The sequence below is a fragment of the Lepidothrix coronata genome, unplaced genomic scaffold (assembly GCF_001604755.1).
Source record: "Lepidothrix coronata isolate B3197 unplaced genomic scaffold, Lepidothrix_coronata-1.0 Scaffold104, whole genome shotgun sequence".
Taxonomy (NCBI): domain Eukaryota; kingdom Metazoa; phylum Chordata; class Aves; order Passeriformes; family Pipridae; genus Lepidothrix; species Lepidothrix coronata.
This window is the reverse complement of record NW_016690284.1, coordinates 2,164,505-2,191,769: the sequence shown is the minus strand read 5'-3', so window position 1 is coordinate 2,191,769 and position 27,265 is coordinate 2,164,505. Positions and strand designations below refer to the sequence as shown.

At 41.1% G+C, this 27,265-nt stretch overlaps 2 protein-coding genes across 3 annotated transcripts in view; one reads left to right on the top strand and one right to left on the bottom strand.

Annotated features, from left to right (window-relative positions):
• The window catches only part of TTC33 (tetratricopeptide repeat domain 33), a 38,088-nt gene extending 26,208 nt beyond the window's left edge, over positions 1 to 11,880 (top strand). For both annotated transcript variants that reach the window (XM_017823631.1, XM_017823630.1), the window contains exons 4-5: positions 2,205 to 2,336; positions 7,985 to 11,880. In XM_017823631.1, the coding sequence (XP_017679120.1) occupies positions 2,205 to 2,336; positions 7,985 to 8,335 (483 nt within the window). In that variant the 3' untranslated portion in view covers positions 8,336 to 11,880. The remainder of the gene's footprint in view (positions 1 to 2,204; positions 2,337 to 7,984) is intronic.
• Positions 11,881 to 15,381: 3,501 nt separating this feature from the next.
• On the bottom strand, positions 15,382 to 26,060 carry PTGER4 (prostaglandin E receptor 4). The gene is made up of 2 exons (XM_017823629.1): positions 24,975 to 26,060; positions 15,382 to 17,542 (listed from the first exon to the last, which is right to left on the bottom strand). Exons 1-2 carry the CDS (start codon positions 25,803 to 25,805, stop codon positions 16,949 to 16,951), a joined length of 1,425 nt encoding a protein of 474 aa, XP_017679118.1. The 5' UTR covers positions 25,806 to 26,060; the 3' UTR covers positions 15,382 to 16,948.
• Between the last annotated feature and the right edge of the window lie 1,205 nt (positions 26,061 to 27,265).

Here is a 27,265-nt window from a genome sequence, read left to right as displayed (position 1 = left end):
CTATATCTGTTAAACTAAGTCATTGTGTGACATGGATGTTGTTTGTTTTAATGCATGTAACAATGGTAAATCTGTTGGAATAAAGTCCTGAAAATCCACTTACTGAACATCTTTATAAGACATTTCCCTCTAGTCAATTTTATATATACGCATATATATATGTACAATGAGATTCTTGAGATGAGTGTTGGAAAACAGAGTACATTAATAAATTTATTCTTTTGCAATGACTGACAAGAATTGCTGAGTCATTTTGTTAATAACTGAAAAAACTACCTATGCTGGACAAAATGCATATGCATTCAAATATGTACTTGTTTTAATGGACTTTGAGAAACTGATGCCAAAGTTACTAGGAGCACAGTAATTACTACCATGATCTGGAAGAGCATTTTTAAAGCAGCTGTCTACGTTAGTACACACAACAGTCATAAATAGATGAAAGTGGAATAATTGCCTTTTATTACTGAGGTCATAATTCAGTAAACAAAACATTAAAATTCATTAAAAACTACAAAAGACTCCCTAAACATTTACGTAGATGTTTTGGAATTTTGGAATTTGCAGTAGAAAGTACTGGTAAGAATACTTGGGATGCATAAAAATGTTCTGGTGAATGTGTACTCTCTGTTTTCTCTTTAGAGAATAAACACATTAAGACACTAATGTAAAAGGTAGCTGATAGGTGCAGAATCACTTAATCTTGGTAGGATGTACACCTGTCCACTAGTAATAGTTTGATTCATTTCACAGATCTGCTGCAGAAACGAGAAATTGCACTCAAACCTGTAATTGCATTGAAAGTTTTGGAAAAATACATAACATTCATTACATATCATTTGATACAAAGCACAGTCATTTAGAACCGTTGAGGGAAAAAAGGGGAAAATGACATATGACTGTGGGTTGTTTTTTAAAAATTTTTTAAGTACGTCTAAATTTTAAGGTACAGTCCATTAAATGGAATCAAAGAGAAGCCGTAGGATTAGTCTTCAGAAAAATTTAGTCATACTAAAACAGCAGAAGTATGTAGGGTTTATCAGAAGCTATGCATGTGATGTGTCTTGGTTTCTTCAGTACAGGATTACTTTCTGTAAGTCTTGCCTTCCTCTGTACTCACCCCTGTGCTGTGCAAATACTTTACGTTAATTACAGTAAATACCGAAGATTATCACATTTGAATCCTCCTTTACTCTGCACTCATATTTATCTATTTAATATACCTTAGAACAGTAAGATTAGATAAATGCTTTTTGCACTTCAGCAATAGTACTAATGTTCTAAAATTATTCATCATACTTGTGGGTCAGATGGGATGAAAGTGGTTGCCCACACATGAATCTTACTCTTGTGGTTGACATTCTCCTCATACTGCAGGAATGCAGTTGTCATTTGTTTCTTACAGTGGTGTCTACCACCACAGCATGTGGGTGTCTGAAATCATGACCTCAGAGTGTGATGCAGGTTTTCAGGTGATGTGCCAATCTCATGGTAGTCTTGGAAACATATGGCAAGCTTTGAGCCACATTAAGTGTTGCTAACTGTGATTTATAGGCTTAGTTATGGAGATTGAATGCAAAAAGAAAAATACTATGGTAACTGCTGAGTAACAGATTTTCACCTTCAGGAACCACTTTTTTTTCTTCTTTAAATAAACTTCATGTCTACATTAGGCTTTGCTGTTGCAGAATGCTTACTCTCTAAATACAAGTCATCGTTAAGGTCTTTTTCCATGCTGAATTACAGGAGATTGTTTCTGTAACTATATCATGTGCACTGTAACTGTCTTCGGTAGGTTCCAGTCTTCTATTAAAAAGAAAAAATACAACCCAGGAGTTTTGCAACAATAGTTGCACATTTATTGTGTTTAATTCTCCATGTGTTTGTCCTTCGGTGTATTCTGTTATCCTTTTACAGAGTGTAGGGTTTATAGACAAGGGGAGATGCAGTTCATTTACTTCTAATGGAGTTGCTTAAATAGTTGAGGTGAATCATCCTCTAGCATGCCTGTTTGTCTCCATGGGGATAGAAGTGGGTTTGGGTGACTGTCTGAGATCAGACAACTAAACTATAAAAAGCAAGATAAGATGAACTGGTCCTTAGTTATTGAAACAATGGTTGTTGCCTGGGTAATCCCAGAAAACTTAAACTTTCTTTCAATTTTGCTTATTTTTCTTACTCTTATTTTTCTATTTCTTTTATAGGTCCTGATGTCTTTACATGAAGTGTTCCCAGCAGTGCATGCAGCAGAAATGGCTGTCCGGAGAAACCCACGTTCCTGGGATGCCTGGCAGACTTTGGGACGTGCCCAGCTTGGATTAGGAGAGATAGCACTGGTAGGAAAGCAGAATTAGTTGTGAATGAGAAGGAAAGAACAGAAATATGAAGGTAGCTGTATATCCTGATGGTAACCTGAATGTAGACAAGGAAAAAGATTGTTGTTACTTATCTCCCATAGTTTTCTTTACGTTATTGCTTTTCACAAATCCTTCCTGTGTGGTTTTGTTGCTGGACTTGTGAAAGACCTGCCTAGCTTGAAGACTTTTGTGTTATATACTATATTTACGTGGTGGCTTTACGCAGTAGAATAATTATGTTGACATAAATACATATTCTAGGTGCTATACTGCTACAGGTCACCATAATTTAAAGATGAACATAATGTGAAGTCCCAGTTGATATTGAGGCTCACTTCTATACATGCCTGCTGATAAAATTCTAATATCTTGTTTTCCTTGTCTCCTGCTCTCCTGCTTCACATGCAGCAAATCATGTGTTCTCATTCCTGCTTTCCTCTGACTCCTTGACCTCAAATGGTGGCTGAAGTTGCTTCTTCACTTAGTAACACAGCAAAAAGCCAGGGATGCTCTGTAGTAGTAGATGAAGTGCATCTTTTTTCTAGCTGCAGCTGTATGCCATGGTGCTATCTTGTGTACATGATGTAACGCAAAGGGAGACTTTCCTCCTATGTCATATTACCAGCTGTGTGTAAATACTGTAACATATAGAGTATAATAGATTTCTCCTAGTTGGTGTGGAAACACAGCAAATGACGTTTTAAATTCAGACATATTCATAAAAGTCCATTAGAAGAATAACTCATCATGAGCTCTCAGATAAGAAAAGATAACTGCTTACATTTCAAAACCAAAAAACTAATTTTTAAAATATAGTAAGGAGCAGTATTAAAACAAACAAACCAAAACAAACCCAAACAATGGGAATAACCTAGAATTACAGAATCGTGGAATGGTATGGGTTGAAGGGAATCTTAAAGATCATCTATTTCCAACCCTCCTGCTGTGGGCACGGACACCACCCTCTAGACCAGGTTGTTCAGTGCCCTGTACACCCTGACCTTGAACACTGCCAGGGATGGGGCATCCACAGTTTCTCTGGGTAAGCTGTTCCAGTGCCTTACCACCCTCACAATAAAGAATTTCTTCCTAAAATCTAACGTAAATTTCCCCTCTTTCAGTGTGTACCCATTACTCCTTGTCCTGTCACTACAGTTCCTGGCGAAGAGTCCCTCTCTGGCTTCCTGTAGGCCCCCTTCAGATACTGGGAGGTTGCTATGAGGTCTCTCTGCAATTTTTTCTTCTCCAGGCTGAACAGCCCGAGCTTCCCTGTCTTTGTAGGGGAGGTGCTCCAGTCTCCGTAGACAAAACCTAAGGCAAAACTGTGCGTTACAGATGTGCAGAGTGCTCCCTTTGTTGTTATAGTATCATAATATGAAATGTATCACATAAATCCATGCACATCTGCATTACAACACTGGTGACATTCCATGGCTTTTGTGGTGTAGAAGGTAAGGGTAGATGGTCTGTTCTGTCTGGATCTTTTGCTTTTAAGGAAGGGATGAAACATTTGCTGTAAATTACGTCCAAGATTTCTAAATGCATTAGGCTCAGGAAATTCAAAGTTTTATTTCCTTCAAGGGTCCTGGGTAACTAATGCTTCTTATTCTGTAAAAAAAGCTACAGCTGCTGTAATATCAGTTATAAATAGTGATATATCCATACTACTTGTATCACCAGGTCTGCTCACTAGGTCCTGTAAGCTTTGCCTACATAGGCAAATCATGTCACACCAGTCAGAATGGATTCTGATTAATATGTTCTCACATACAGAGAACCTGGGGAGTTGTCCAGAAATGTAGATAATGTTGACTATTTGTTTGTCAACCAAGCAATTTTTAAGGAATTTTAAAAGGTTAAGACTGAAGGAGTTTTTTAAAATATGAAATGAGTTCATAATTATTGAACCTGTGGAGGCTTCTTGCCCATGTGGTCTAAGTCATAATTATCCTTTTTCCTCTAGTCTTTCATTGCCATGATTTTCTAATTTTTCCCTGTATTATATTTTTTTACGAAGAAAAATTAATAAAGCATAAGTGTCAGGGCTTTTTAGTGGGTTTCTTTGAGATTTGAAAATTAGTACCCTTCTCAAAAGCAGCTTCTTCTGTTTCTTTGTTTCATTTCCCCCACCAGTGTCTGTCTTCATTACCCTCATCTTACCAAATGGTCTGTTGTAAATATTTTTATTACTTCACAAGGGATGATGCATTTTTTCGTAGAGGAAAAAAATAATTGTATTTTAATTTGAGGTTTCCCAGGTCTAAAATACAGCTTCCAAACAAATCTAATTTATGAACTGTCTAACATATTCATTTTTTGCAAATAAAGATTTGTTTTGATTTAGTTTTTGTCAAATTTGTGATAGAAAGAATGATGTAAATTAGTAATCCTTTTTTTTTTTTCAACTGCTGTTGGAAATTGTAAATGTGTTTTGTGTTAACCCACCTAATAATTTTTAATGAATGAAAGGATTTTCTAATCAGATTTTCCATCAAGAAAGCAGAAGGGCAAGCAAGTCTCCAAAAGTTGAAATGCCCTTTTCAGGTACATTTCTGCCAGGGGTACTGAGTTCTTCTTGCAAGTGACTGCAACTGATATAGCTGGTGTCTTCTGAGCATCTTTGGCAGATGCTCAGAACTTTTGAGAAGTACATTTCTGAACATTTTGACCTTGTAATTAAAAGTGCTATCTAAAACAGATGCACAAGACAAGACAAACTGGGATGTGGCAGAAAGTTTGTTGTACAATTGTTTTGAAATTCCTGTAATAATTTTAGCAGTAGAATTTCCAAGGTAAAAGTACTCATACCCCAGAGCTGGATGCAGTGCTCCAGGTGGGTCTCACCAGAGCAGAGTAGAGGTGCAGAATCACCTCGACTTCCTGCCCCCTCTGCTTGGATGCAGCCCAGGACACTGTTGGCTTTCTGGGATGCAAGCACACATGGCTAGCTCATGTCCAGGTTTTCATGCACCATAACCCCAAGTACTGTGTTGAATGCTGTAAAAACAAAAAACAAATGAACAAAAAAAATCTGTATTAAAAATCATTAAACACAGAAGAAGATTGTTTGTAGATGTATGCATATCTTCATTGGTGGACATCCTTTAAAATAGGTCAGAAAGTGTCTCTCAGGTGTAACATAAAGGCCTAATACATGCTTTGGTGGCAGATGCAAACTGCATAACCTCTTAAAATGCTCCCTTACCTTTTTTAGGGGTTTCTGTATAGTGACAGTTGCTAAGTCCATGAGTGTAAAAACTTGTAAAAACTGCAGTCTGATCAAAACTGCCCTTCACATTGAAAGACTGTGCAGACTAGCAGAAGAGACTGCTCATGGGTCAAATGAAAGATTGTTTTCTGCTGAATACTGTCTAGTGAGATAAAATGTAAAATACTTTAAAAATACAAATTTTTCAAATATTTTAATTCCACAAGCAAAAATATCTTGCAGTAGATTTTACATTGCACCTCCCTGCAGAAGCAAAACCAGATACATGACTATGTACTGATCTAAAGTCCTGTAGTCCTTACATGTGGGATCTCTGAAACCACAGCTGCCCTTTAAAATGAGGCTAGAAATACCAGTTTAATCTACTGTCACCATGTTTTCCTATAATAAAACGGGCAGTTGGCAAAGGAGATTTACATCTCCATTAGGGGGAGATTTAGAAGTAGCACTCTTCTTCTGTCTTAAAAGAAATTAGTGGCTTCAGGTGCAGTTGCAGTGGCAGTGTAAAATTTTATATCTATGATAGGTCTGTATTTTTCAGTACTACATTGCTGCTTTCAAATTAATCCCTCTGATCTTTTGCAGCGCTTAAAAGTTTATTATTTTATTATTTCTTTGTAAAAATGTCACACACAAAAACTTTCTTCTAATTGATTTATTGAGATGATCTTTTTTTGCTTTATGAATCATCAAAGCAGCTTCAAAGCTTTATTTGGTAAGATTTTTTTCAACGCTTACCTTATATTTTATTACTGTGTTTAACATTGTTTATTGTGCATGAATGTACCTATATATAGACAAGCTTTAACTAGGGGACCTCTTCCATGGAAAGCTTAAAAGCAGATGGTGTTTGTTTATATTTTGTTTTCAACAGAAATACAGAAAAGAGCATTTAGTGTTTACTTGGAGTTCATCTATCCCTGAAAATTAAAAGCTAGCAGAGTTGAATAAAATGACACTGGTTTACAAGAATTAAACTGCACTCCTCCTTCTGTTTAAAGTTCAGCATGCTCCTACACTTCAGAGCTGGCTGTTGACCAATAATCAAAGTATTTTTTTTCCCCTGGAACTGAAAGGCTGCCTATTACAACAGCAATAATACTGGTAGCATAATCATAATTTCTTAAATCTGATTTGTATCCCTTGTCTTCTGAGTTCACGTCATACAGGGTTCATATATTCCTCTGTGCCATCAGAAGTATGAACTATCAGTTTCTGTCAATGCGGATGAAAGCTTGTGATTTTGCAAATTAATTTTTATGCTTTAAGTATTTATAAATTACAATAGAATATGGAATCTGATGGTTGTTCTTATGTCTTTAAAGTCTTAATATGCAAATTGCTATAACTCTTCTCAAATATAATCCAAATCTCTATAATAATCCATATAATCACTCTTTTCCCAGTCTATAGGAAGGCTTCTATATGTTCTCACACAAGAGTTTGGTCACTACCATGACCATTTTTGTATCTGGCTGTACAGTCATAAATGTAAAATACACACATGTCTCTGTACAGATGCACATAAGTTTGAGTAAGTAAGGTCAGTCTTTACCTTTTCACTGTTAAAAAAACTAAAATACAATACATTTGTAATTCTTGGTCTAGCTTTTTTCCAGTATTGTAGCAACCTCTTTTTACTGTCAAATAGCGCATCTACTGGATTTAGATAGTCACTTTTTTTTTATATATTTAACAATTTATGTGCTGAAGATTTCTGAGTCTTTTCCTAGTTGAACTGCATGAAAGGAGAATCAGTATAAACTTTACTTACTTGTTACTAATATTACATGGTTTATGAGATTAGAGGAGTTCTTTCTGAGAGGAACTCTCCAAGTTGAGAGTTTATTTGCCTACTTTTGCCCATTTATTTAGGTGTTTTTTCAAGCACAAGCCTGTTACAGAAACTGCTTGTCATGAGGCTACTATTATTGTAAGTATTAGGTCTGTATATGAAGTGATTGTATGCTAATTTAAAAGCAGCAATATTAGCGATACTTTAAATTCCAGTCATACCTTTTCTGTATTTCTTTAAACCATATCTTTTTTTTTTTCTATACATCTGATGATGAGAGAGACGTGGAAAAGAAAACCATCAAACCAAAAAATTATTTTTGCTTTTACCTTTTTAATTACAATACTGTTTTTCATATACATGAACGCCAGGTATCTGTTTTGTTTATGCGTTTTCATACTTTCAGACACAGTTGTTTGGGAGTAATGCTGCTATGGAATGTAAGCTGAGGGAGGGTTGCTCCAGTAAAGACAGTTTGGAGTAAAATGGCTTTTGTCTTTGAATGAACGATGTATGTAATTTTTTTGTTGTTGTCAATTTTTATGATGAAATAGGTAGACTTTAGAGTGTCCAATCTTTGTTTCTTCCCTCTTCTGTTTATAGGCAATCCGAAGTTTCCAGGTATCCTTACACATCTTTCCAATGAACCCCGAAGTATGGAAAGAGGACCTTTCCTGGGCCAGAAAACTACATGAACAGCAGAAGGCAACAAAGACTGAATCAGTGCAAGCACTAGTGAAAGAAAAGGAGCTTGCACAAGAACCAATCCCTGACTATGACTTTGAAAGTGATGAAATTGTGGCAGTATGTGCTGCCATCGCAGAGAAGGAAAAAGCTCTTTCAGCAGCTAAAACGGTAGTGATTGTGTCTGCTTCAGGTACAGTAGAGACTGTTACTGAGAAGGACAATTGTCCCACAACTCCTGATGAAACCCTCTTCATCAGAGCCCGATAGGACAGCCTCATGGGTTGCCATCCTGTTTTAAGAACTAGTGTTATTTATTGTGTTTATCCTGCTTTGTGTTTGTTTGTTTTCTTTTAGTGGTAGGAGAACCTACAAAAGTTAAAGAATAGAAGTTAGTTTTCTTTTGTAAATTAAAAAATCAATGACCCGAGTTGTTGCTCCACCCATGTTTTTGGAGAAGAAAGCCAAGAGCTGATTGTGAAAATCTTATGAACAAATGTAATCTTAAAATGCTTAACTGTGTTCTAACAGCTGCTTTCATCTTGATGTATTTCATAATTTTACAAGGGAATGTCTACATTTTTCCAGTAATTCGGAAGCTTTTATTTAAACTGTAAAAGTGTCGTGGTTTATCCCCAGCTGGCAGCTCAGCCCCATGCAGCCACTCACTCACTCCCCCCAGTGGAATGGGAAAGAGTGAAAGGGAAAAAGCTTGTGGGCTGACACACAGTTTGATAGGGAAAGCCTAAGCTGCCCATAAAAGCAAAGCAAAACAAGGGATTCGTCCACTGCTTCCCAAGGGCAGGCAACTGCTCAGCCATCCCCAGGAAAGCAGGGCTCCATCATGTGTAACAAACATTGGGAAGACAAACACCATCACTCTGAATGTCCTCTGTTCCCCTACCACCATCTTCCTCCAGTTCTATATGTTGAGCATGGTGACATTTGGGATGGAATATCTCTGGGGTTAGTTGGGGTCAGCTGTTCTGTCTGTGTCCCCTCCCAGCTTCTTGTGCACCCCCCGGCATCCTTGCTGGTCGAGTGGGTTGAGCAGGAAGAGATGTGGACACTGTGTGAGCACTGATAATGAAAAAGGCCCTATGTTAGCAACACTGTTTCCAGCACAAATCCAAAACACAGCTCCATACTAGCCACTGTGAAGAAAACTAACTCCATCCCAGCCAAAACATGCACAAAAAGAAAAAGGAATTTTTTCAAAATTATTTCAATAATTATTAATTAACATTATTTATCTTCCACTCTAAGTTTGAACTGTTTTCTGTTATCAGCAGTCTTTATTCGCATTAAGATTACTTTTTCTTTGAGATAGTTTCCTATGAAGCAGAGATGGATTATTATTTTGCATGTATGTGCATGTGTGACAGATTTGGTTTCTGATTTGTAGTCTTATAAAATCAAGTAGCAACCTCTATGTTGCTTTCATAGCTGAATGGGTTAAACACTGATTAGATGAAAGGAAATGCTACAGCAAACAAGCCCCTGAATGCATACTTATACTAAATGTTTCACCAGAAGAAAGAACATTCATTTTGAGACTGAAACTGGCCTTCCCTTATCTTGAGTGCTGTGCTGCAGACATCACCGAGAGTAAAATGGTGGGAGTAGGAAGTAGGTATGGCTGAGGTGTATTGTGTTCAGCCTTTTCTTTCCTAGTGAGGTTAATCTGATAAAGGGAGTAAATTTGTTTTTCCTAATTCCTATGACCTGCCAACTAAAAGTATGTTCTTAGTGAACCAGTTTTTCGGGACAGCATTACTTTTCATCCTTTTTGGATTTTGGATGCTGTGGTGGGCATTCACATGGTGTTAACATAGAGGCATACTGTAGGAAATTTTTTCAATGTTGATCTTTCTTTAGGGAAGGTGGCAATTGGTTCCTCACACAGGCAGTTCAGAGAAAGTAAGTCAGGCTGTTGCTTTGATGTGCTCTGTGCTGAGATTACTCTCATTTCATTGTCTTGGAGACATGGCAGAGATGGTTGCCTCCTAACTGTACTGGAAAAAATGGTCAATTGAGGAATTCCTGAATAATTCAGGATTGGGAACATGTCATTTTTACTTGATTTAGATAACATTTTGTTTGATGACATTTGAAAAATAGTTTTGTAGACGAGTGAAACCTTTTGAAATCTTTGCCTTTTTCAAGTCTGGTTTCTAATTTTAAAATAACATGTTTTAAAAGAAAATAATGTTGCTTGAGAAGCACAGTAGTTTTTGCAATAGAAAATGTATTGCAGAAAAATTAAATCATACCTTAGTATATCTGATATCAGAATATTTTTATTTAAGAGGGCACTTACAGTCTTTGCAAAAATTAATTATCCCTTTCAGAAACTTAATTGCCATATATTGTACTTACTAAGTTTTCATTAATTTTTGCAAGATTCTTCCTGAATAATATGGGTTTTTGTATGTGTGAATTTTTAGATCTGTGCTTGCTGCAGTCATCAAGGAAAGGAAGACGCAACAGCCAGGGGGTTCACACAGAGTGGTAGCTCAAAGCTCTTGCAACTTTATTAGGGTGTGCCACCCCTATTTATAGGGTGGCAGGGGAAGGTTCCAGAAACCAGGGAGGAGCATAGGACAGGCAGGAACAACAACCAATCACGAGAGGAAGGAGGGACCAGAGGATTAGTGGGGGCCAATTAGGAGAGTGTCTGCAATGCAGCAACTCACAACCAATCAAAAAATAGGGGATAAACGTGAGGGGAAAATTACAATACCATTTGGTATAAACTGTGGTATAATAAATATTTAACTTGTATTAACAACTTGAATCAGTCTCTGTTAAGTCAACAGTCTCTGTCTTCACAAATCCATGCTGGGTATCTTCAAAACACGTCCTCCTCGGCTGCTACCTCAGCCATAACCTCCTGCATCTGCTTCTTCCATTTCATAAATTTGTCTCTCTCTTCATCCATGCCCTCCGCATGTGCTTGCACAAGCACAGACAATGTTACACTTCTTAATATCTTCCGAGTATTCAAAATAATTACAATTACATTGACTAAAATTTTTTAAGAAATGTAAAACATCATCCTACATTTTTATTTGTTCATTCAACAGAAATAGATTTTAAATGCTTATTGAATAGGTGTTTGATTAAGATATGGTTTGACAGTTTAAATTGTTACAGGTGAAGGATTTTTTAATCTTATTTCTCCTATCAACCTAAATTATACAATCTAGTCAGTCATGAGAAGAGTTAGCATGAGAACGATTTGGACAGATTTCTTTGAAGACAAGATGTTCTCCAGCTGGAAAAAAATCTGTGAGATACTCTAGGCCATGTTTTCCTTTTGAAGGAGCTTAGCTATATCCACTACATCTTTTCTTTCTCTGCGCTTTAAACTTGTGTCAGTGTTCTGTATTTACTCATAAAGGAAGGAGTTTCCCTCCTCTCAGAGGCTCATGTTATCACAGAATCTGTTTCCACTGAAATGATCCACAAAGTTCCTATTGACTTCAGCACTGCAGGGCCAAACTAATAGAGGACTGTGCATCTACACCATCAGGCAGAACGGCTGCACCAGGTTCCAGGGGTGGTTCTTTCCATCTCCTGCACCAAAGTGTGTTTTCCTTCTGATAAGATTAGGTTATGAATTCTAGGTATTGTCAGAATTGTGGTATTTTGTGGAGCACTGTAGAGCAGATAAGTTCTCATGGCACTGTTATTCTCAAACTGGGAAGAAGTTCAAAAATTGATGATTTCTACATTGCTTTTTGTACAGTATGCTGTTTTGCATGTATGGAACTTTCTGGATCTGTTTGACTAAAATACTGACTTCTCTGCTACTTAGTGATGTCTGTTTATTCTTTTGGTTATAACAAAAATAAGTGTTATTGCCCATTTTGGAATGCTCCTCATTTAATAATTGGCTTCTGTCTCTGGGAAACACGTTAATGTGTTACAATAAAAAAAATTAAAGACATCTCACTTGATGCTTTTAAGCCTTTCAGGGGAGCAAAAGGAGATGTTATCTGAAGTAGGGTATCTGTGACACTCCCCCTTTGACATCAGGAATTTATTTTATTGTTCTTCATCCTGAGTAGTGGCAGTGACTGCAGTAGCTTCCATGTGTTTGCTTTCCATGTGAATCATACATTAAAATGCTCAAATGTTGCAATGATGTCAAAGAGGAAAGCACAACAACAACAGCAGGTTACTTGGATTAATTTGCTTGATTTAAAAATCTACAGTTAACCTTTAAATGTATTTTTTTCCCTTTGAGTCCCTTTATATCCAGTGGAAAGAAATACACAGCCTCACAGGGCTATTCATATGCCTTGTGTTAGATAAGTATCTTAGAATTAGTTGAATCAGCCTCCCAAGGTACCTAATTATTTCCCTTGACTACAAGGGAAGTTCAGATTGACTGGCAGTTAACTTCAAATGCTGAAACTGGGCATGTGAGTTCCACTCTTATAGAGGGAGGTAAGTATTTCATAAAAACTTAAAGATAGATTATACTGAGAGAGAATAAATCCTTTCTGACAATACTAGAGGGTAAACAAAAAAGTATGGATCAGATAACACAACAGTGACTCTTTAATTTGATAATACCATGAGATACTGGGTGTTAAAAGTAATCATGGAGGAGGAAAAAAGCAAACCTAGTGATTTACTCTTCTAATTTCTGAAAGTTGTCTGAATATCTCTTGGTGTTGGGGATCAACATCAGAGGGGTAACTCTGGAAACTTGCCTGGCCATATACAAGGTCCTCTCAATCCTAAAAACAAGGGGAAGGAGGTAAAAAACTTGTGTTGAGGGCAAGTGCTATCTTAACTTATTTTGAGGCCATACAGTAGCTATAATACTATAATGACCACAGCTAGGACTGGGGCACAGGAAAGCAGAAGCATGTGGGCTTGGTTTGTTGGCAGGTTACAGGCACCATGTGTTTCTTGTAAGTTAGCCCATGTGTTCTTAGATGGGCTGGAGGCCTTGGGCTGTGGTATCTCCAGGGGAGGATAGTTCAGAACCAGGAGGAACTGCTGGGAATGGATGACTGCTGGGTCCTGCTGGCCTCGTTTTGAGGGCTGATTTTTTAAGAGTCACAAGGCTAGGAGCTCTAGGGGTTGTAGAGGATAAATGAGCAATGAGAAAAATTAGGTCTGGGGATTGAGTTGACTTTGGGTTCACAAAGCAGGAAATTTAGACTTCAGTTGGTTTCCAGATCCAGTAGATCCAGATCTAGACCAAGGCCTGGGAGTGGAAGGGCCTGGTCATAATTAGTAGCTCTAATGGTAAATCTGCCTTAGGTAGAATAGGTTTGTTGTTTTGTCAAGGAGCAGAACTAAAAACTTTCAAAAGCTTCTCTGTTTAGGATGCTGGCTGGTGCCATTTGGAGATGGCAGATTACATTGATCTTGTTAGTGCACTGGCACTGTGCCTGTAGTGCCAGTTTGAGTCAGGCAGTGCTGGTCTTGCAGACTGCAGGAATGTATATGCTTGATTTAAAGCAGGATCCTGGAGCCCACCCTTAGAGTCCAAGTCCTCTCACAGTATATACTACACCCTAAACCATTCATAAGGCTAACTTAATGATCAAAGATTCAAATTAATGCACAGATTGTCACAGAAACCACTGTCTTGTACAGATTCTGGCTCTCATCCTACCTGTAGTGGGAGGATCCTCCAAGCTATGCCACAAAACAGGGGCTTAAATTGAGTTAGGGCTGGGGCTTGGGGCGTGGTAGCAGGGTCAAGAGGTCTAGCAATGTCTCTGAATGGAAAAGGTTTGGTGAAGTGGTTGGGATGTGTGGGCAGGACAGGCTGCTGGAAGTGAGGGAGGGGGTGTACCAGTCACAGGACTAGCAGGGTGGAATCAGATACAAGTTTGGTATGAGGAGATTTTGAATGGTAAATCAGTGCATTTTCTGTGAACACAGAGTGGTGAAGGTGGATGCAGATGTGAAAGGCCATTCTGAGGGAATATGGATCTCTGGGGGTTGGGAATGTAGGGGAGCAACTGTGTGTGAGAAGGGAAGCCCTTTTGAATATGTGGAAACTACTCATAATACCTTGGACGAAAATAACCTCCATTTGGCAAATTATACTCTACAAACTTGAAGCTTTATTTTATGAGACGTGCTGTGCTCAGGGAGACTGAGAAATATAATTCAGCAATGTGTTTGTGGTCAGCATTGAAGGAAGGTGCTAAACCTGAGCGGACTGTGGGTGAGGTGAGAGAGGTGTAATATTCTTGTCACCCTAAAAAAAGGCATGCTTGCCCAGTCCTTTAGCCGGACTGCTCCTGAACAGTCATTTGTGTTTGCACTGGCAGACGAGGTGCTCCCATTTTGCCTTTGTGCACTGCCATGGAGCTGTGGCAATTCTAGTATTGCTCAGGAGACTTTGTAATCTGTGGGCTGGTTGGGAATCATGGATTTGTGTTGATGATGTGTGCTGCGAATCCAGTCCACTACTTGACACACCCAGAATGCTGTGGGCAGGAGGAACACCTCAGGGTTATCATATATGTTTGCTGAGGGAAGTTAGAAGGTCAGCTGCTTCAGATGGTCTACGTTTCCCTGAAGCTCTTTTCACACCACATGTATTTCTCATCAGTAATGATGAGAAAGAATAATAAAATCATATTAATGAAATATTTAAAAAATAAAAATAATAAACCCTTGCTTATTTAAAAACTAATTATACACTGTAGATGTTTAATTCTGTCATTGCATACAGTACCAATAACACTGGTGTGCTGCTTTGGGCCAGTTGCAAAGGTGTGGTCCCATATTGGTACATGTGGTGTTAGCGGCAGGTAGCAGTCCCACCTTCCTGGTCTGCCAGGTGCTATTTCCTGTCTTGGGAAGTATAGCGAGTCTGTTCTATTTGTTGGTAACTAGTAAGCAACAGACCATAGTTAAGTGGTTTAATTGCAAAGATTGAGGCAGATCTTTATCTGTAACTGCAGTAGGAACTTGGGTAATCTGTTCTCCAGCTTAACTGGTGGAAAACTGGCTTTTGCTGCAAATATTTGTGTAGAGATTTAACTTCACTTTCTATACATATGAAGGCAAATAAGCTCATCTGCTCCCCTGGTAAAGGATGATGTCTTTCTTTGTTTGCTTACTTAAAGAATTTTCATGGCTCTATATCAGTGTTCTTGGGAACATTTCTGAAGATGGCTACCTCTTGCTGATGGTGATCGTGCTGTGGTGTTTTGGAAACTTACAGGACAAAGTATGTTTTGGCAGTAACTGAGCACAGAGCATTCCAAGATGGGAGGCTTGTTAAGGTGAGGACTTGGCACTGAATGGCAGACTCATGTAAACATCTGAGATCAAGCAGAACATTTCCATTTAATTGTGATCCCCAAAATTACTTTGGTCGGTACAACTGCTTAAACATATCAACATAAGGCTCAAGATTTTCATTACAATATAGCATTCACATGAAAACACTTTAAGCAGCATAACATGCTTAGTATTTGACAAAACATCCTCCAGATATCTGTACAGAATTATTTTGATACACAGTGTTTCTGGAACAAGATCTAACCCTTACAACATAAAACACAAAACTTCTTTTTGTCAGTGGTTAACAGCTGGTTTTGGTGATGTGTTTGCCATAAAAACTCTAGCAACAAATGCTTTTCAAGGTGTTCAAGACCAAGATATAGTTCTATATAATCTATACTTTAAATGAAGATTCTGCTCCCATGGTTTTGTACATTTATTTGATGGAGTATCAGATTACACAGTCATAAAATTCTATTTACTATTTAAAGTAAAATGATAAATGTTATGAAAAAATACCTTTATTACATCAGTGATGCTTTAACTAAAGTGAATATTATGACTATTAACCAGGAGTTGAAAGTTTTGGGCCCTGATATTGAAAGCACTTCTATATGTCCTTAGCTTTACATGTAGGGAGTCTCCCTGGCAAGAGAGGGACTACTCTGATGGGCGTTGTTAAGTGTGTGCCTAAAGTGTGCAGACTGGGGGCCAAAGTACTCAGAGAGGCGCGCACGTGTTATACAGAGAAACATTCTCAGAATATAAATAAAATTTGGTTTTTTTAGTATATACATATACTGAAAACTAATATTCTTAACTAAAAGGATGTGTTTTCTTTTTCTCTTAAAAATGCATATATTCCCATTTCACTCAGAAAGTGCTTATATATTCTCAGCTAGATAATTTACATCATCAGCTGTGAATCTAGCATGGACAACAAATCTAATCCAAGAATGTCTTATCAGCAGGAAATACTGAGGGAAGAGAAGGCTGGCAATTGTTTCTATATACCTTGTATTTATAACAAACCTTCTCATAGAGAAGAATAGACTTTTAAATATTTTCAATCCTGATATATATACAATGATAAAAATTCACATTTTCATGCTTTAGTGAGACACTTAAAAATAAAATCTTACCCCAGGCAGCTCTCAGAGTAGCTATGTCCAGTTCCTAGCAGCTGCCTGAAATTCAGCTCTAGTACCAGAAGCTTAAACTCTTGATAGCTGAGCAACAATGGGGAGAGAAAATACAGTTCCACTAGACTTGGAAAAGGAAAAAAGAAAAGAAAAAAGCAAGTGGTGGGTCTTTTTATTTCCAGAGGCCCTGTAGCTCTCCTGTGTCTCACAACAAGACCAGACCATTTATGTTTCCAGTCCCATCAGACCTGCACTGTACCATTTCTGATGGCAGGGCCCAAGTGCAATGTCTGTTCCACACAGTCCTCAGTAGTCTAAAAGAAATGTACCCATCGCACAGCAAGAGAAAATAGCCCTTTGAAGCACAGCTGAACCCCTCTTCCCATGAACAGGCAGAACACCTATCTATTGCACCAGTTTTTCCAATGTACCAGGAAGTATCCCCAGGGTTGATGCCTTTCATGGCAATCTAGATGCACTTTTCTGATAAATTCAATGTCTCTGTGGGGAAGGTGACCTGGAGAGGGCCACTTTTGGATGTGGAGCTGGCCCCGCCACCAGACTTGATTTCATTCACCAGGAGGACACTCTCGGAGTCCTGTCCCTGTGAGGAGTCCGAGGTCTCGGAGCTGCGCAGTGTCCTTACAGATGTGGTGTCGGACTGGGCCAAGCTGGCGCTGGGACCTGGGAGCAGCACGTGGCCCCCGATGCTGCTTTCACTTAACTCCGGGGGGTAGAGCAGTGTTTGGGAGGTGCTGCTGATTTCCCTCAGCTCACGGGATATGAATGAGGGTGACTGACTTGACATGGCAGAGGAGGTCCTGCGCCCATCCACGCAGTTGAAGTTGCCCCCTGAGTGCTGCCTCCGAGCCCCTCCAATGCGGCAGAAGAGGCACTTGATCTTCTCAATGGCTTTGCTGAGCACAGTCTTGCGGAGGAGGATGTAGACCCATGGGTCCAAAATGGGGTTCACTGAGGCAATGCGGATGGCTTGCAGGTCAGGGTTTTGCCTGACATCCTTCACTGGTGCCGGCTGGTACAGCTGGTTCACGAAGACACGGACCTACCCAGGACATGAGGGAAAAGGAAGACACAGTTACACAATTGCATCAAGAAAGTAAAGTTTACATTTCGAAGCAGAGATCTACATTTGCTGCTGCAAGCTATGACAGAAGAAGAGGCTGGCGAGGTCAGGCATATCAGACAGGTGGCCCTGAGTTCATTTTTCGAAATAGCAAAAGAAAATCAGGCAAATGAGAATTGGCCACCTATGTTACATGTAGGAAAGGACTGGATTTTTCTCTTTTTTTTCCTCATAATTAATCCCTGAACCTCCAACTTTTGGCTGATGTTTTTAAAAATTCCCGTGAACAAAGATGTAGACTTGTCTCCTGCCTCCTTGGTACACCTTGAGTCTTATGCTACCTGCAACGAGGTAACTGACTGGGGAGTCCCAATCGGTTCCTCTAGCAAAGGCCTAATAATCATTTAGAAATGAACTCAAGCACAGATGATAATCCAAGTACACAAGACTCTGGAAACAAGACCAGAGTTGTTGATTCCCGAGTTTAGAAATGCATTTTCCTGGTACCTGTCCTTACTGGAATAGTTTATATAACCTGAAATGTTCGCTTGCTGCAGCATGGTTTGCAAAAATAGAAATGTAAAAAAAGAAGGGAGGGAAGAAAAAGAAAAGTTCTCCTACACAAGCCAGCATTTTGATTTTACCTACAAAGATACTGAAGAAGTGGTCAAGAATTTAAGACGTTGAAGTTGCTGTGTGAAGTGACTATTTAAGTAGCAATTTTAGTTTATCATGCACAAAATTTAAAACTAAAGGATCCTGTCTTCTACACAGAAATGTCTTCTTCAGCTTATTCATCTAGCTGCTTCTTCAACTGGTCCCTTTCCTTGTTTAGAAGCCACTTTTGTAAATAGTACTATGAGTTAGGCACGGTTCAGTTTCTTGGATATCATCTTTCTAGTGTCACTAAGGAGAATGGCATCACAGGAGTTGGTTATGTTGATCAGTCTCTAATAGCTGTTCTCCATTTTAGCAAAACTGTGCAATGTCCAATTACAGGAAGGCCTAGGAAAGCCACTGAAAAGTGGATAGTGAAGATTCTATTTTCTTCAGATTCCCTAAGGTAAGTCAAAATAAATAATTATATTTTTATCTGATACAATAAAAATCCAATAGCAAAATGATGAGGTTTTAGAATCTCATCCTTTACTCCTGAAATGAATCAAGTCTTGCCTAGCTAGGAGGTTACAGACAAGGAAGCAAGCAAGCACTTAAATAAACAAGCCAAACTAGGACAGCCCTCTTAGGTAATTTTTATTAGAAGTCCTGCATGTGAAGCCATCCAAGTCTGATGAAAAATTTCACAGTACTTGAGAAATCTTCCTGCAAGAGGGCAATGTGGTGGCATTCAGCCTTGTCAGGATTTAGAGATGGAGTGTGCTCCAAAGCTATCAATGAAGTATGTTTAGAATAACACAACGTCCCTCTGTGGAAGCCCTGTGCATACAGCCTCTCTCAAACAGTCTGTCAAATTGATGGTTGACTGTATTTTCTTTCTCAGCACTTTTCTCTAGGATTATGGGTAACCTAGTGAATTCAAAATATGGGAAAATCTTGAATTTAAACAGCAATATAGTGATCCTAGGTCTCATTACTTTTTATGATTTCTAACACAGCAGATGTCTTTCTGACAACTAATTTCCTGACCTTATTTATCTCTTAAGCCAAACGTGCCATTCAGGTACTTCAAAGAGTATTCCTATGCATAATGAACTTATTTTTACGGCTTTTTTTCCCTTTTATTAAGCACTTTCCTATTATTTTTAATATTTTTCTTTTTTTTAACCATTTATTTTATAAATAAATTTCGCTACTTATGTTATAAATAAACAACAAATAAATGGTTTATAAATAAATTCTTTTAAAATAAATAGCTTAGAAATAAATTCTTCTAAGATAAATAGCGTCCTTTGCGATGTTGTGTCGCTATGTGGTTCCATGGCTAAGAGAAGGCAAGCCTCTCCAGTAGCCGGGATTTTTAAATACCTGCAGTTTCGCTGTTATTCGTTGATGATTCCTTAAAAAACGTCCATAATTAGGGATGGAGGGGGTCCCGTCCCGCCGGGGGCCGGGTGGTGCCGTTCCCGGGCTCACCGCGAGGTGGCACCGCTGCCCCGCCCGAGGGGACTGTGTATGGATGTGCAGTGTACGTGTGTGTGTATATATAAAACATATACCTAATATGTATTATATGGATGTATAAAGTGCATGTATATATATGTATTTATAACATATAACTGTATGCAGGTCACATACATAATCGCGCCCAGGCCGGGTGTCCCCGGGGGGATGGGGGTGCATCCAACCTGCACGTACATCTCAATGCTTCCCCAAACGCCCCTTTCCCTGGCCCGCACCGCAGACCCCTCGTGCAGGCGGAGGCACCCTGCATCCTGTGGATGCCGGCGGTCTGTGTGTATTTCAGGCGCTGAGCACAGGGCAGGTGCGTGCCCCACAGCGGGGACCCTCCCTGCCAGCAGCTCACACAGCCCCACGCAGCCACGGCTGGGGACAGGAGACGTGCGCAGGGAGGGATGTCCGCTGACAAACCCGCCCGGGTCAAACAACCAGAAGGCACACTTTGAAGATAACAGAGGCAATACACAGTTCAACTCGGAGACTTGATTTTTTATTTTTTTTTAATCTTTTTTTTTAACTTGCAGCTATAGTTACACGTCAGTGATTTAATAGTCGGATTGTTCTTTTGATAAGCAGCACGTGAAACTAAGGTACCTGTTCCACCTTTCTCTCTCTACCTGGCAGACTTTGTGGAAAGGCGAAAATGTCTTCAAGTGGCGGTTCTGTGGCTGAAAAGGACTATTGCTGATGGTACAGTGCAGTTTGCTTTATGCTGTCTCTGCATGCTTTATTTCCTTTTGACTGATACACAGCATGTATAGGTTAAACATTCATAGAGTGGACCTATTCAGTGGAAATTCTGACTGTACAAAACTGTTTCTACTTCCCAGAAAGGTCCCACAGATCTTATTAGAAGCTCCCCAGAATGTCATCTGCATGTATCAATTCGGACCTGTGGCTGGGGTTACATCCTAAGCACAATAAGGTAAAAGTTCATCTATGTTGGAATGTCAGTTCTATCCTTCTTCGCTTATTGGTGAAACAACATTTACTAACGTATCATATAAAAGAACAGCAAGCAAGGTACCCTGTTTCAGCTAAAAGTCCTCTGCTGCAGGAGGTTACATGATAAAAGATACTGCCTTGCATCTGCTGAGCAAGTGCCAAGTAAGTGGAATCCACTAAGTTATCTAATCCGGTGCTTGAATTTGTGCAATTTGAAATCCTAATTAAAGAAAGAAGGAAGCCAGAACAATTCAGATCTCTAAAGAACGAGTTTTGTATGTTAGCTTTGTAACGGTAGAATCCAGACAATGTATCTTATTAAAAGTATGAGCAGTTTGTTTGCAATTAAGAAGCACATAGCTCTAAGGTACGTTAAGTTTATGCTCATGATAGGTACTCGTGGGATCAAAGTTCTGTGTGCTGTTTGTGCTTTTCTTTTTTACTAACTACAGATGGAAGTCATGATTTCTAATCCTATGAAGCATTATAAAGTGACTTTTATAGTTACAGTCACACTAGTAATTGTCTTCACAGCTCCTACCTGCCCTCAAAATCTCCCCACATGCTGATAAGATAAATTTAAAAAAACGTATATGGAAGTAAGCAGGAACAAGTTTTTCAGCTCCATAAGCCAATAACCTTTGCCCTTCGAGGGCTTAGTGTCTGCTTGGTGGATACTCCACTACTAAAAAATAATGTCTGACACCTTGCAGTCTGACACTGCAGACAGTGCCTGATATTAAAAAGTTGAAAGCAGCCAAGCCAAAAGAAAATCCACTTTTAGTTCAATTAAACATCAAGTTAGAAACTCCTGATTATTTCAGGCAATCAACAAGATGTACACCCTGAAACATTACATTTTATTTTTCATCATAATTTAACAACCGTGTTCAGTGGTCAGGATGAGAAAAAGACCTCATACTTAAAAATTTTAAGAGTATTTGACAAACTGCTGGACAGAATTACAGACTTTGAGTAGTGTGTGCCTATTTACTCTTGAAAGAGTTTAGTGTTCTTTAAAAGGCTGGATAATAATTTCTACTCTCTCCTTGACAAAATCCCTCCTAATATATCTTATTCCCTACATTTTACACTGTCCAATTCTAATTTCTAAAAACTCAAAATATTTTAAGAGATGACATAACCAGTGTGGAGATAAGAGTCAGCACATAAGCTATGAATTTTTCTTATTTAATTTTTAAACAACTGTCAGATTTGTGTCTTTCACACTGCTTTCTGCACATTGAGGACACACTATGTTATATCAGAAGTTTCCTTTCACAATTTTTTTCATTTAACTTCTCTGATAAATTTGATCAGCTCCCAGTTCTGTCAAATTCATTCATCATTTTACATAATCCCCCATGATCTTGTTACAGCACTTGTTACTGTAAAATTTTACTGATTTTATGAGTAAGTCACTAAAACACTAAACAACCCTACTTGTGAACTATGTGCTGAAGCATTTCATTATTAAAAACTGCTGTTCTCTGTGACTCAGTTATTTCAAGGCTATTTAATATTTCAAGACCTGAGGTTTTTTTTTTTTGTCAAACCATAAGTATCTGCTATCTTATCGTCTTGTGAAAATGTTCATTCTAAAATGTTAGAGGTTTATGTGTCTCTTTCAGCAGTTGCTTTGCTCTGACTTAACTGGTGGTTTATTCAGCTGAAATCATCAGCAGGAAGTCAGCTCCCCAGAAAACTTCAGTCACAAAGCACCCTCTGAGCCCACTCTGTGTGTCTGAATCATGCTGGCACCACCGCTTCACCATTTGTATAGTCTTGATGACTGCCAGGCTGACCTGTTATAGGTGAGCCTCTCAGTCAGTGAGGACTTTCTAAAACTCCTCTGAGTCATGAAAATGTAAGTCTATATCTTAGTAATTTACATATTTCTGCTAGTGGCTCGTTCCCGGGATTTATAGCATAAAACTGTCACTTCTTAGAGTTTCCCCATTCTTAACCTCAATGTACATACACCCAGAGGGCTTAACACAGTGTCATGCATGGCAGTACATCATGGCACAAAGAAGCACATGTGGCTGTGGCTTATTCCCACAGAGGGAGGCAAATGACTTAAAAAAATCTACTTAACAATGAAGAAATTTAACCACGCTGGACACTTTGATGATGTGTATCTATGTGGTTATTTAGCTGGGGTTTTTTTTAGAGAAAGGTTCCTTTTATTTTTAGTCATACATTTAAGTGAAATTATAGCCTCTTACCTCATTTCAGATATAGAAATTATGTGCTGGTTTAGCAGGGAAAATCTAACTTATGTGAATGCTCCCAAGGTAACGCTGTGCCTTTGTAAGAAGTGAAATCAAGGTCTGGGAGAACTACACACCTTTATCACCTGCACCTTCACATACTTCTGCTATATGCAAGTTTTTCAGTAGCTACCGTTTAAATAATAAACCTATTGCCCCATCCAGGTTCATTAATTTTAACTCTCAACGATCCAGTTCCCTTTCTGGTAACCCCTACGTCTTGATTTTTCCCCCCCTTTTTTTTAGGTTTATGTGAAAGACTGCCTAGGCCCAAATGGATACAAACAATTTCATTTTCCATTTCACATCCAGTCTCCTCAGCCTTCCTCTAGCTGCTTTGCCACAGGATAAAGTTTGGCTTTTTTCTGAAACTGCTGAAGTCTATCTATCATGTTACAACACTGTATTTAATTCACAGAACCTATTCCCTGCATTTACCAGCATCTCTTGAAAATGCAGTATTGTTCCTTTTGTGAAGTAGCTGTTTTCATGCTAAGTTAATCAAATTAAATAGTCACCCCTCGCTACTGTCGGTGTTTCGGCCACCTGATGCATCCCCCTGCAGCCAGTCAGTTCACTCCCGCAGTTTCTGGAGCTGGACTGCGGGGCAGGCTGTCTAACGCGTGTGCTCCTCCCAGGGACACCCTGTGTGCAGCTGCGGCAGCAGCTCTCGACCTCCTTCAGATGTCAAGCAAGGAGCACACAGGCACTGTGCTCGGTCATGCCTCGGCAAAGTGACAACGCCGAAGAACAGGAGCCGGCAGCCGGGGCACTGGTGCACCAGCACAGCTACACTTCACTAGCTCCTGTTTATGTTAGTAATGTGGCAAAACTGGCCCAACCCTTGTGATTACAGCTCCTCTGAGCTGAGGGGGACGGACTCGCTGACAGCTGAGTCCTGTTCACATGCCCTTCTCTAAACTTCCTTACACTGTTTTGCATCCCCAGCTGGCCAGCTGTATTTGACATACATTGTACCCCCTCTGTGACAGAGGGATCACCCTACTGATGATAAACCACCTTAAAACAATCCTTCCAAAAACACCCTTCTGTCTGACAACCACCGCATGGGTCTCTACTGTGTTTTGGAACATGGCAAATAAGGCAAGACAGCTACTTGTTTAATGTCTCTGAGCCAGAGGAGGACAGAAGTTTTTCAAGCTTTATTATGGTGCCTGCCAAACAAGAACTGAGCCTCCAGCTGGTGGGTTTCATTTGGGTTTGTCTTTCTTGGAGATAAGGTGGAGGAACAGAAAAATGTGGATTCCGAGTGTTCGATTTAATCACATTAATTATATCAGCCTTTTCAGAAAATTAGCAAATGGTTAGTGGTAATGTTATTTGACATTTCAGTATGATCTCAAAGTTTATGTGGGCCAGATTCCTCCAACACTCATTTAACTGAGCAATACTCCAACAGGTGGTTCCACTGAGTTTACTCCTCCCACTGTGTGGGGAGCTCCTGGAGGGATGTCTGTGTGGGATCTACCTCAGAGATCATGCATGACTCCCTGAGGAAGGGAAGCTTAGCTCAGGTTTTGGTTGTCAGGCACTCTGAACGTTGCTGGTGCTAGGTGAACACAACCCTGTCTTCCCTCTGCACATCAAGGATCGCTGTACAGCATATACTTTCCTGTTCAGCAGCAGTATGCACAAATTTGAAACATACCAAACATCTAGAAATGCAGGCCAGACCCAAACCTCACTCATCACAAATTAATTTTGCAGGTTAACTTTAAAGTGCCTTTAGCTCTCAGTAGGATTTTTGCTATGTGAATTCCAGTTGAACAGCAGAACAATCATTGAGAATTTTTGGCACTCTATTTTAACCAACCAAAGGAGTCCAGGACTTGGGATAAGCATGTTTCTTTTTGTGTAAATATAAATCTACTCAACTTTCTCTCATCGCGCACATATGTTAACAGCCTTTGAGTTATTATAACCCTTTGTGACACTAGCTAAATAGGAATCTGTCCTACAAGCACAGACTAGGAGGAAAAAAGACTTTGCATCTGTTTGATGGAACAGAAGTAAGGCTGCATGATGTTACTCACCACCAGAGGAATGGAGCAGATCACCACCACCAGGGAAGTGGCAATGAGCAGAATGACCATCTGGATCTCTGCTCCGGCCATCCGACGGAAGCTCCGGCGTCTGCGAAAGTCAGATAAACGGCTGGAGGTGGTGTCTGTCCCCAGGGACGTGCGTCTCATGAACTGGCGGTGCATGCGAATGAGGGCCACGCACACCAGGATGTTGCAGATCACAGTCACCATGATCAGAAAGGAGCTGAAGCCTGCATACATGTAGGAATATGCTGCATGGGTGGCCTCCTTTGTTCGCCAGTCTATGAAACACCAAGTGTAAGGGTACTGCATGGTAGATTTGCCGAGCCCCATGCTGGGGAGGGCGCAGAACAGCACGTTGGAAGCATAGATGGCAAAGAGTGTGAGCCCTGCCAGCTTCTTGTCCACGTAATGGTTGTAGAAATAGGCATGGTTAATGGCCAGGTATCTCTCTATAGACATGGCACAGATAATGCTGAGGCCAGAGAGTCCAAAGAAGAGGAGGATGAAGGAGCTGTACTCACACAGAGCAGGTCCTCCTGGCCAGCGGTTCTGCAGGTAAGTGGCAATCGTGACTGGACTCACCAGGCAGGTCCCCAAGAGATCGGTGACAGCCAGCCCACAGACTAGCGTGTAGAAAGTGGTCTCCTTCTGCTCCTTCCTGGACTTGCAGAGCACCACGATGGCTATGAGATTGCCCACCACGCCGAAGATGAACATGACGGTGGGGATGGTGGGGGGCTTCCCGCCCTCGGCCCCGCTGGCGGTCCCGTTGGCGGAGCCGTTCGCAGGTGACATGATGGTGGAGTCGAATGACATGATGCTCACACTGCAGGCGGCGAGTCCAGAGACGGCAAGGTCGGCTCCGAAAAGGAAAGGACGAGGAAGGAGGGGACGGGGGTTGTTTAGTGAGAAAGTAAAAATTCAAATGAGCAAGAAGTTTAAAAAAAAAAAAAGTGGCGCGTTTCAGTTAAGGAAAGAAAGAAAAAAAAGTCCTAAAAAGGGGCCGAAGAGGGGTACCGTCCGGCAGCCACCGACCGCAGCCGGGGGAGTCGTGGCTGCCTGTTCCTGCCGCAGCTCCGCGCCCAGCCCGGAGGGAGATCGGGGATCGGGTCCCGAGCCGAGCGGGGCCGAGCGGAGTCGCCTCACCGCCTCTCACTCCGACGCCGGGCAGCGCTCAGCGCCGCGCTGGGGCGGCCCTGCGCGGGCGTGCGGGGGTGCCCGAGGGGGCGGCGTGAGAAGGTGCCGAGGCAGCGCGGTGGCTGCGGATCATCCCCGTCCCGCCGGCCGGCGGTGTGCGGGGCGGTGCGGAGCCGTTCGGGGAGCGGGCGCCGTGTCCGTGCCCGCGGCGCTCCCGCCGAGTTTCGCCGCGGAGGGCGGGGGCGGCCCGGGCAGCTCCCGCCGCCGCTCCCCGCCCTCGCGCGCCATTGGCCGCGCCGCCCGGGGCAGGTTGAACGGGGCCGGGCCGGGCCGAGGCGGGCGGAGCCGGGCGCGGAGCGGGCACCTGTCCGAGAGCTCCGCGCCCCCCGCGGCCGGAGCCGCCTGTGCCCCCGAGGGGTGGGGGGCGAGGAGTGTGAGAACGGGCTGCTCGCGGCTCCCCCAAAGCGCTGGACGGCGCCCCAGGGGAGCGGTGTTTCCCCAGCAGCTGCCGCGCCCACCGTGCTCCGCCGTGGGAGCAGGGAAGGGAGCCCGGGCTCCACGGGTAGGCCCGCTCCTACGCGGGCCGCTCGTCACAGAGGAGATGCCACATGGGAGCACGGCCGGCAGCCGGTGCTCTGGTACAGGGGCAGCGTGACCGCCTTGTCCCACTGAGATCTGATGTACGGCTGATTTCCTGATGTACTGTCTGAATCTGGTCTCTGTTTTGCGTGGGTACTGAGCACAGGAAGGGTGTGTGTACGTTCAAGGGATGCATTTGTATGTTCCAAGAACTTGTTGGGTCTTGACTGAGACAATCGCGTATGAATTGGAAATAGGGTTGCACTTGTTGGCAGAGCACTATGATTGTAGTTCAGTCTTATCTGGGCTGATGGAAGGGCAGCAGTCCCTTTATGCAGTGCCTATGTGTGGCTTTCACACATAGTGGTGATGGTGGTGATGTAGTCCCTAGCCCAGAGATGTCCACACCAAACCTATGACCACAAGTATGTGCATGGGTGTTTGTACTAGTGACCCATGCTAATGCTTTTGGCTGAGGGATGAAGCTCTGCACTGTCACAATGGACTTCATACCCAGGTTCAGCTGGTCTAATGCCCTTTCTTGTACACTTGGTGACCTT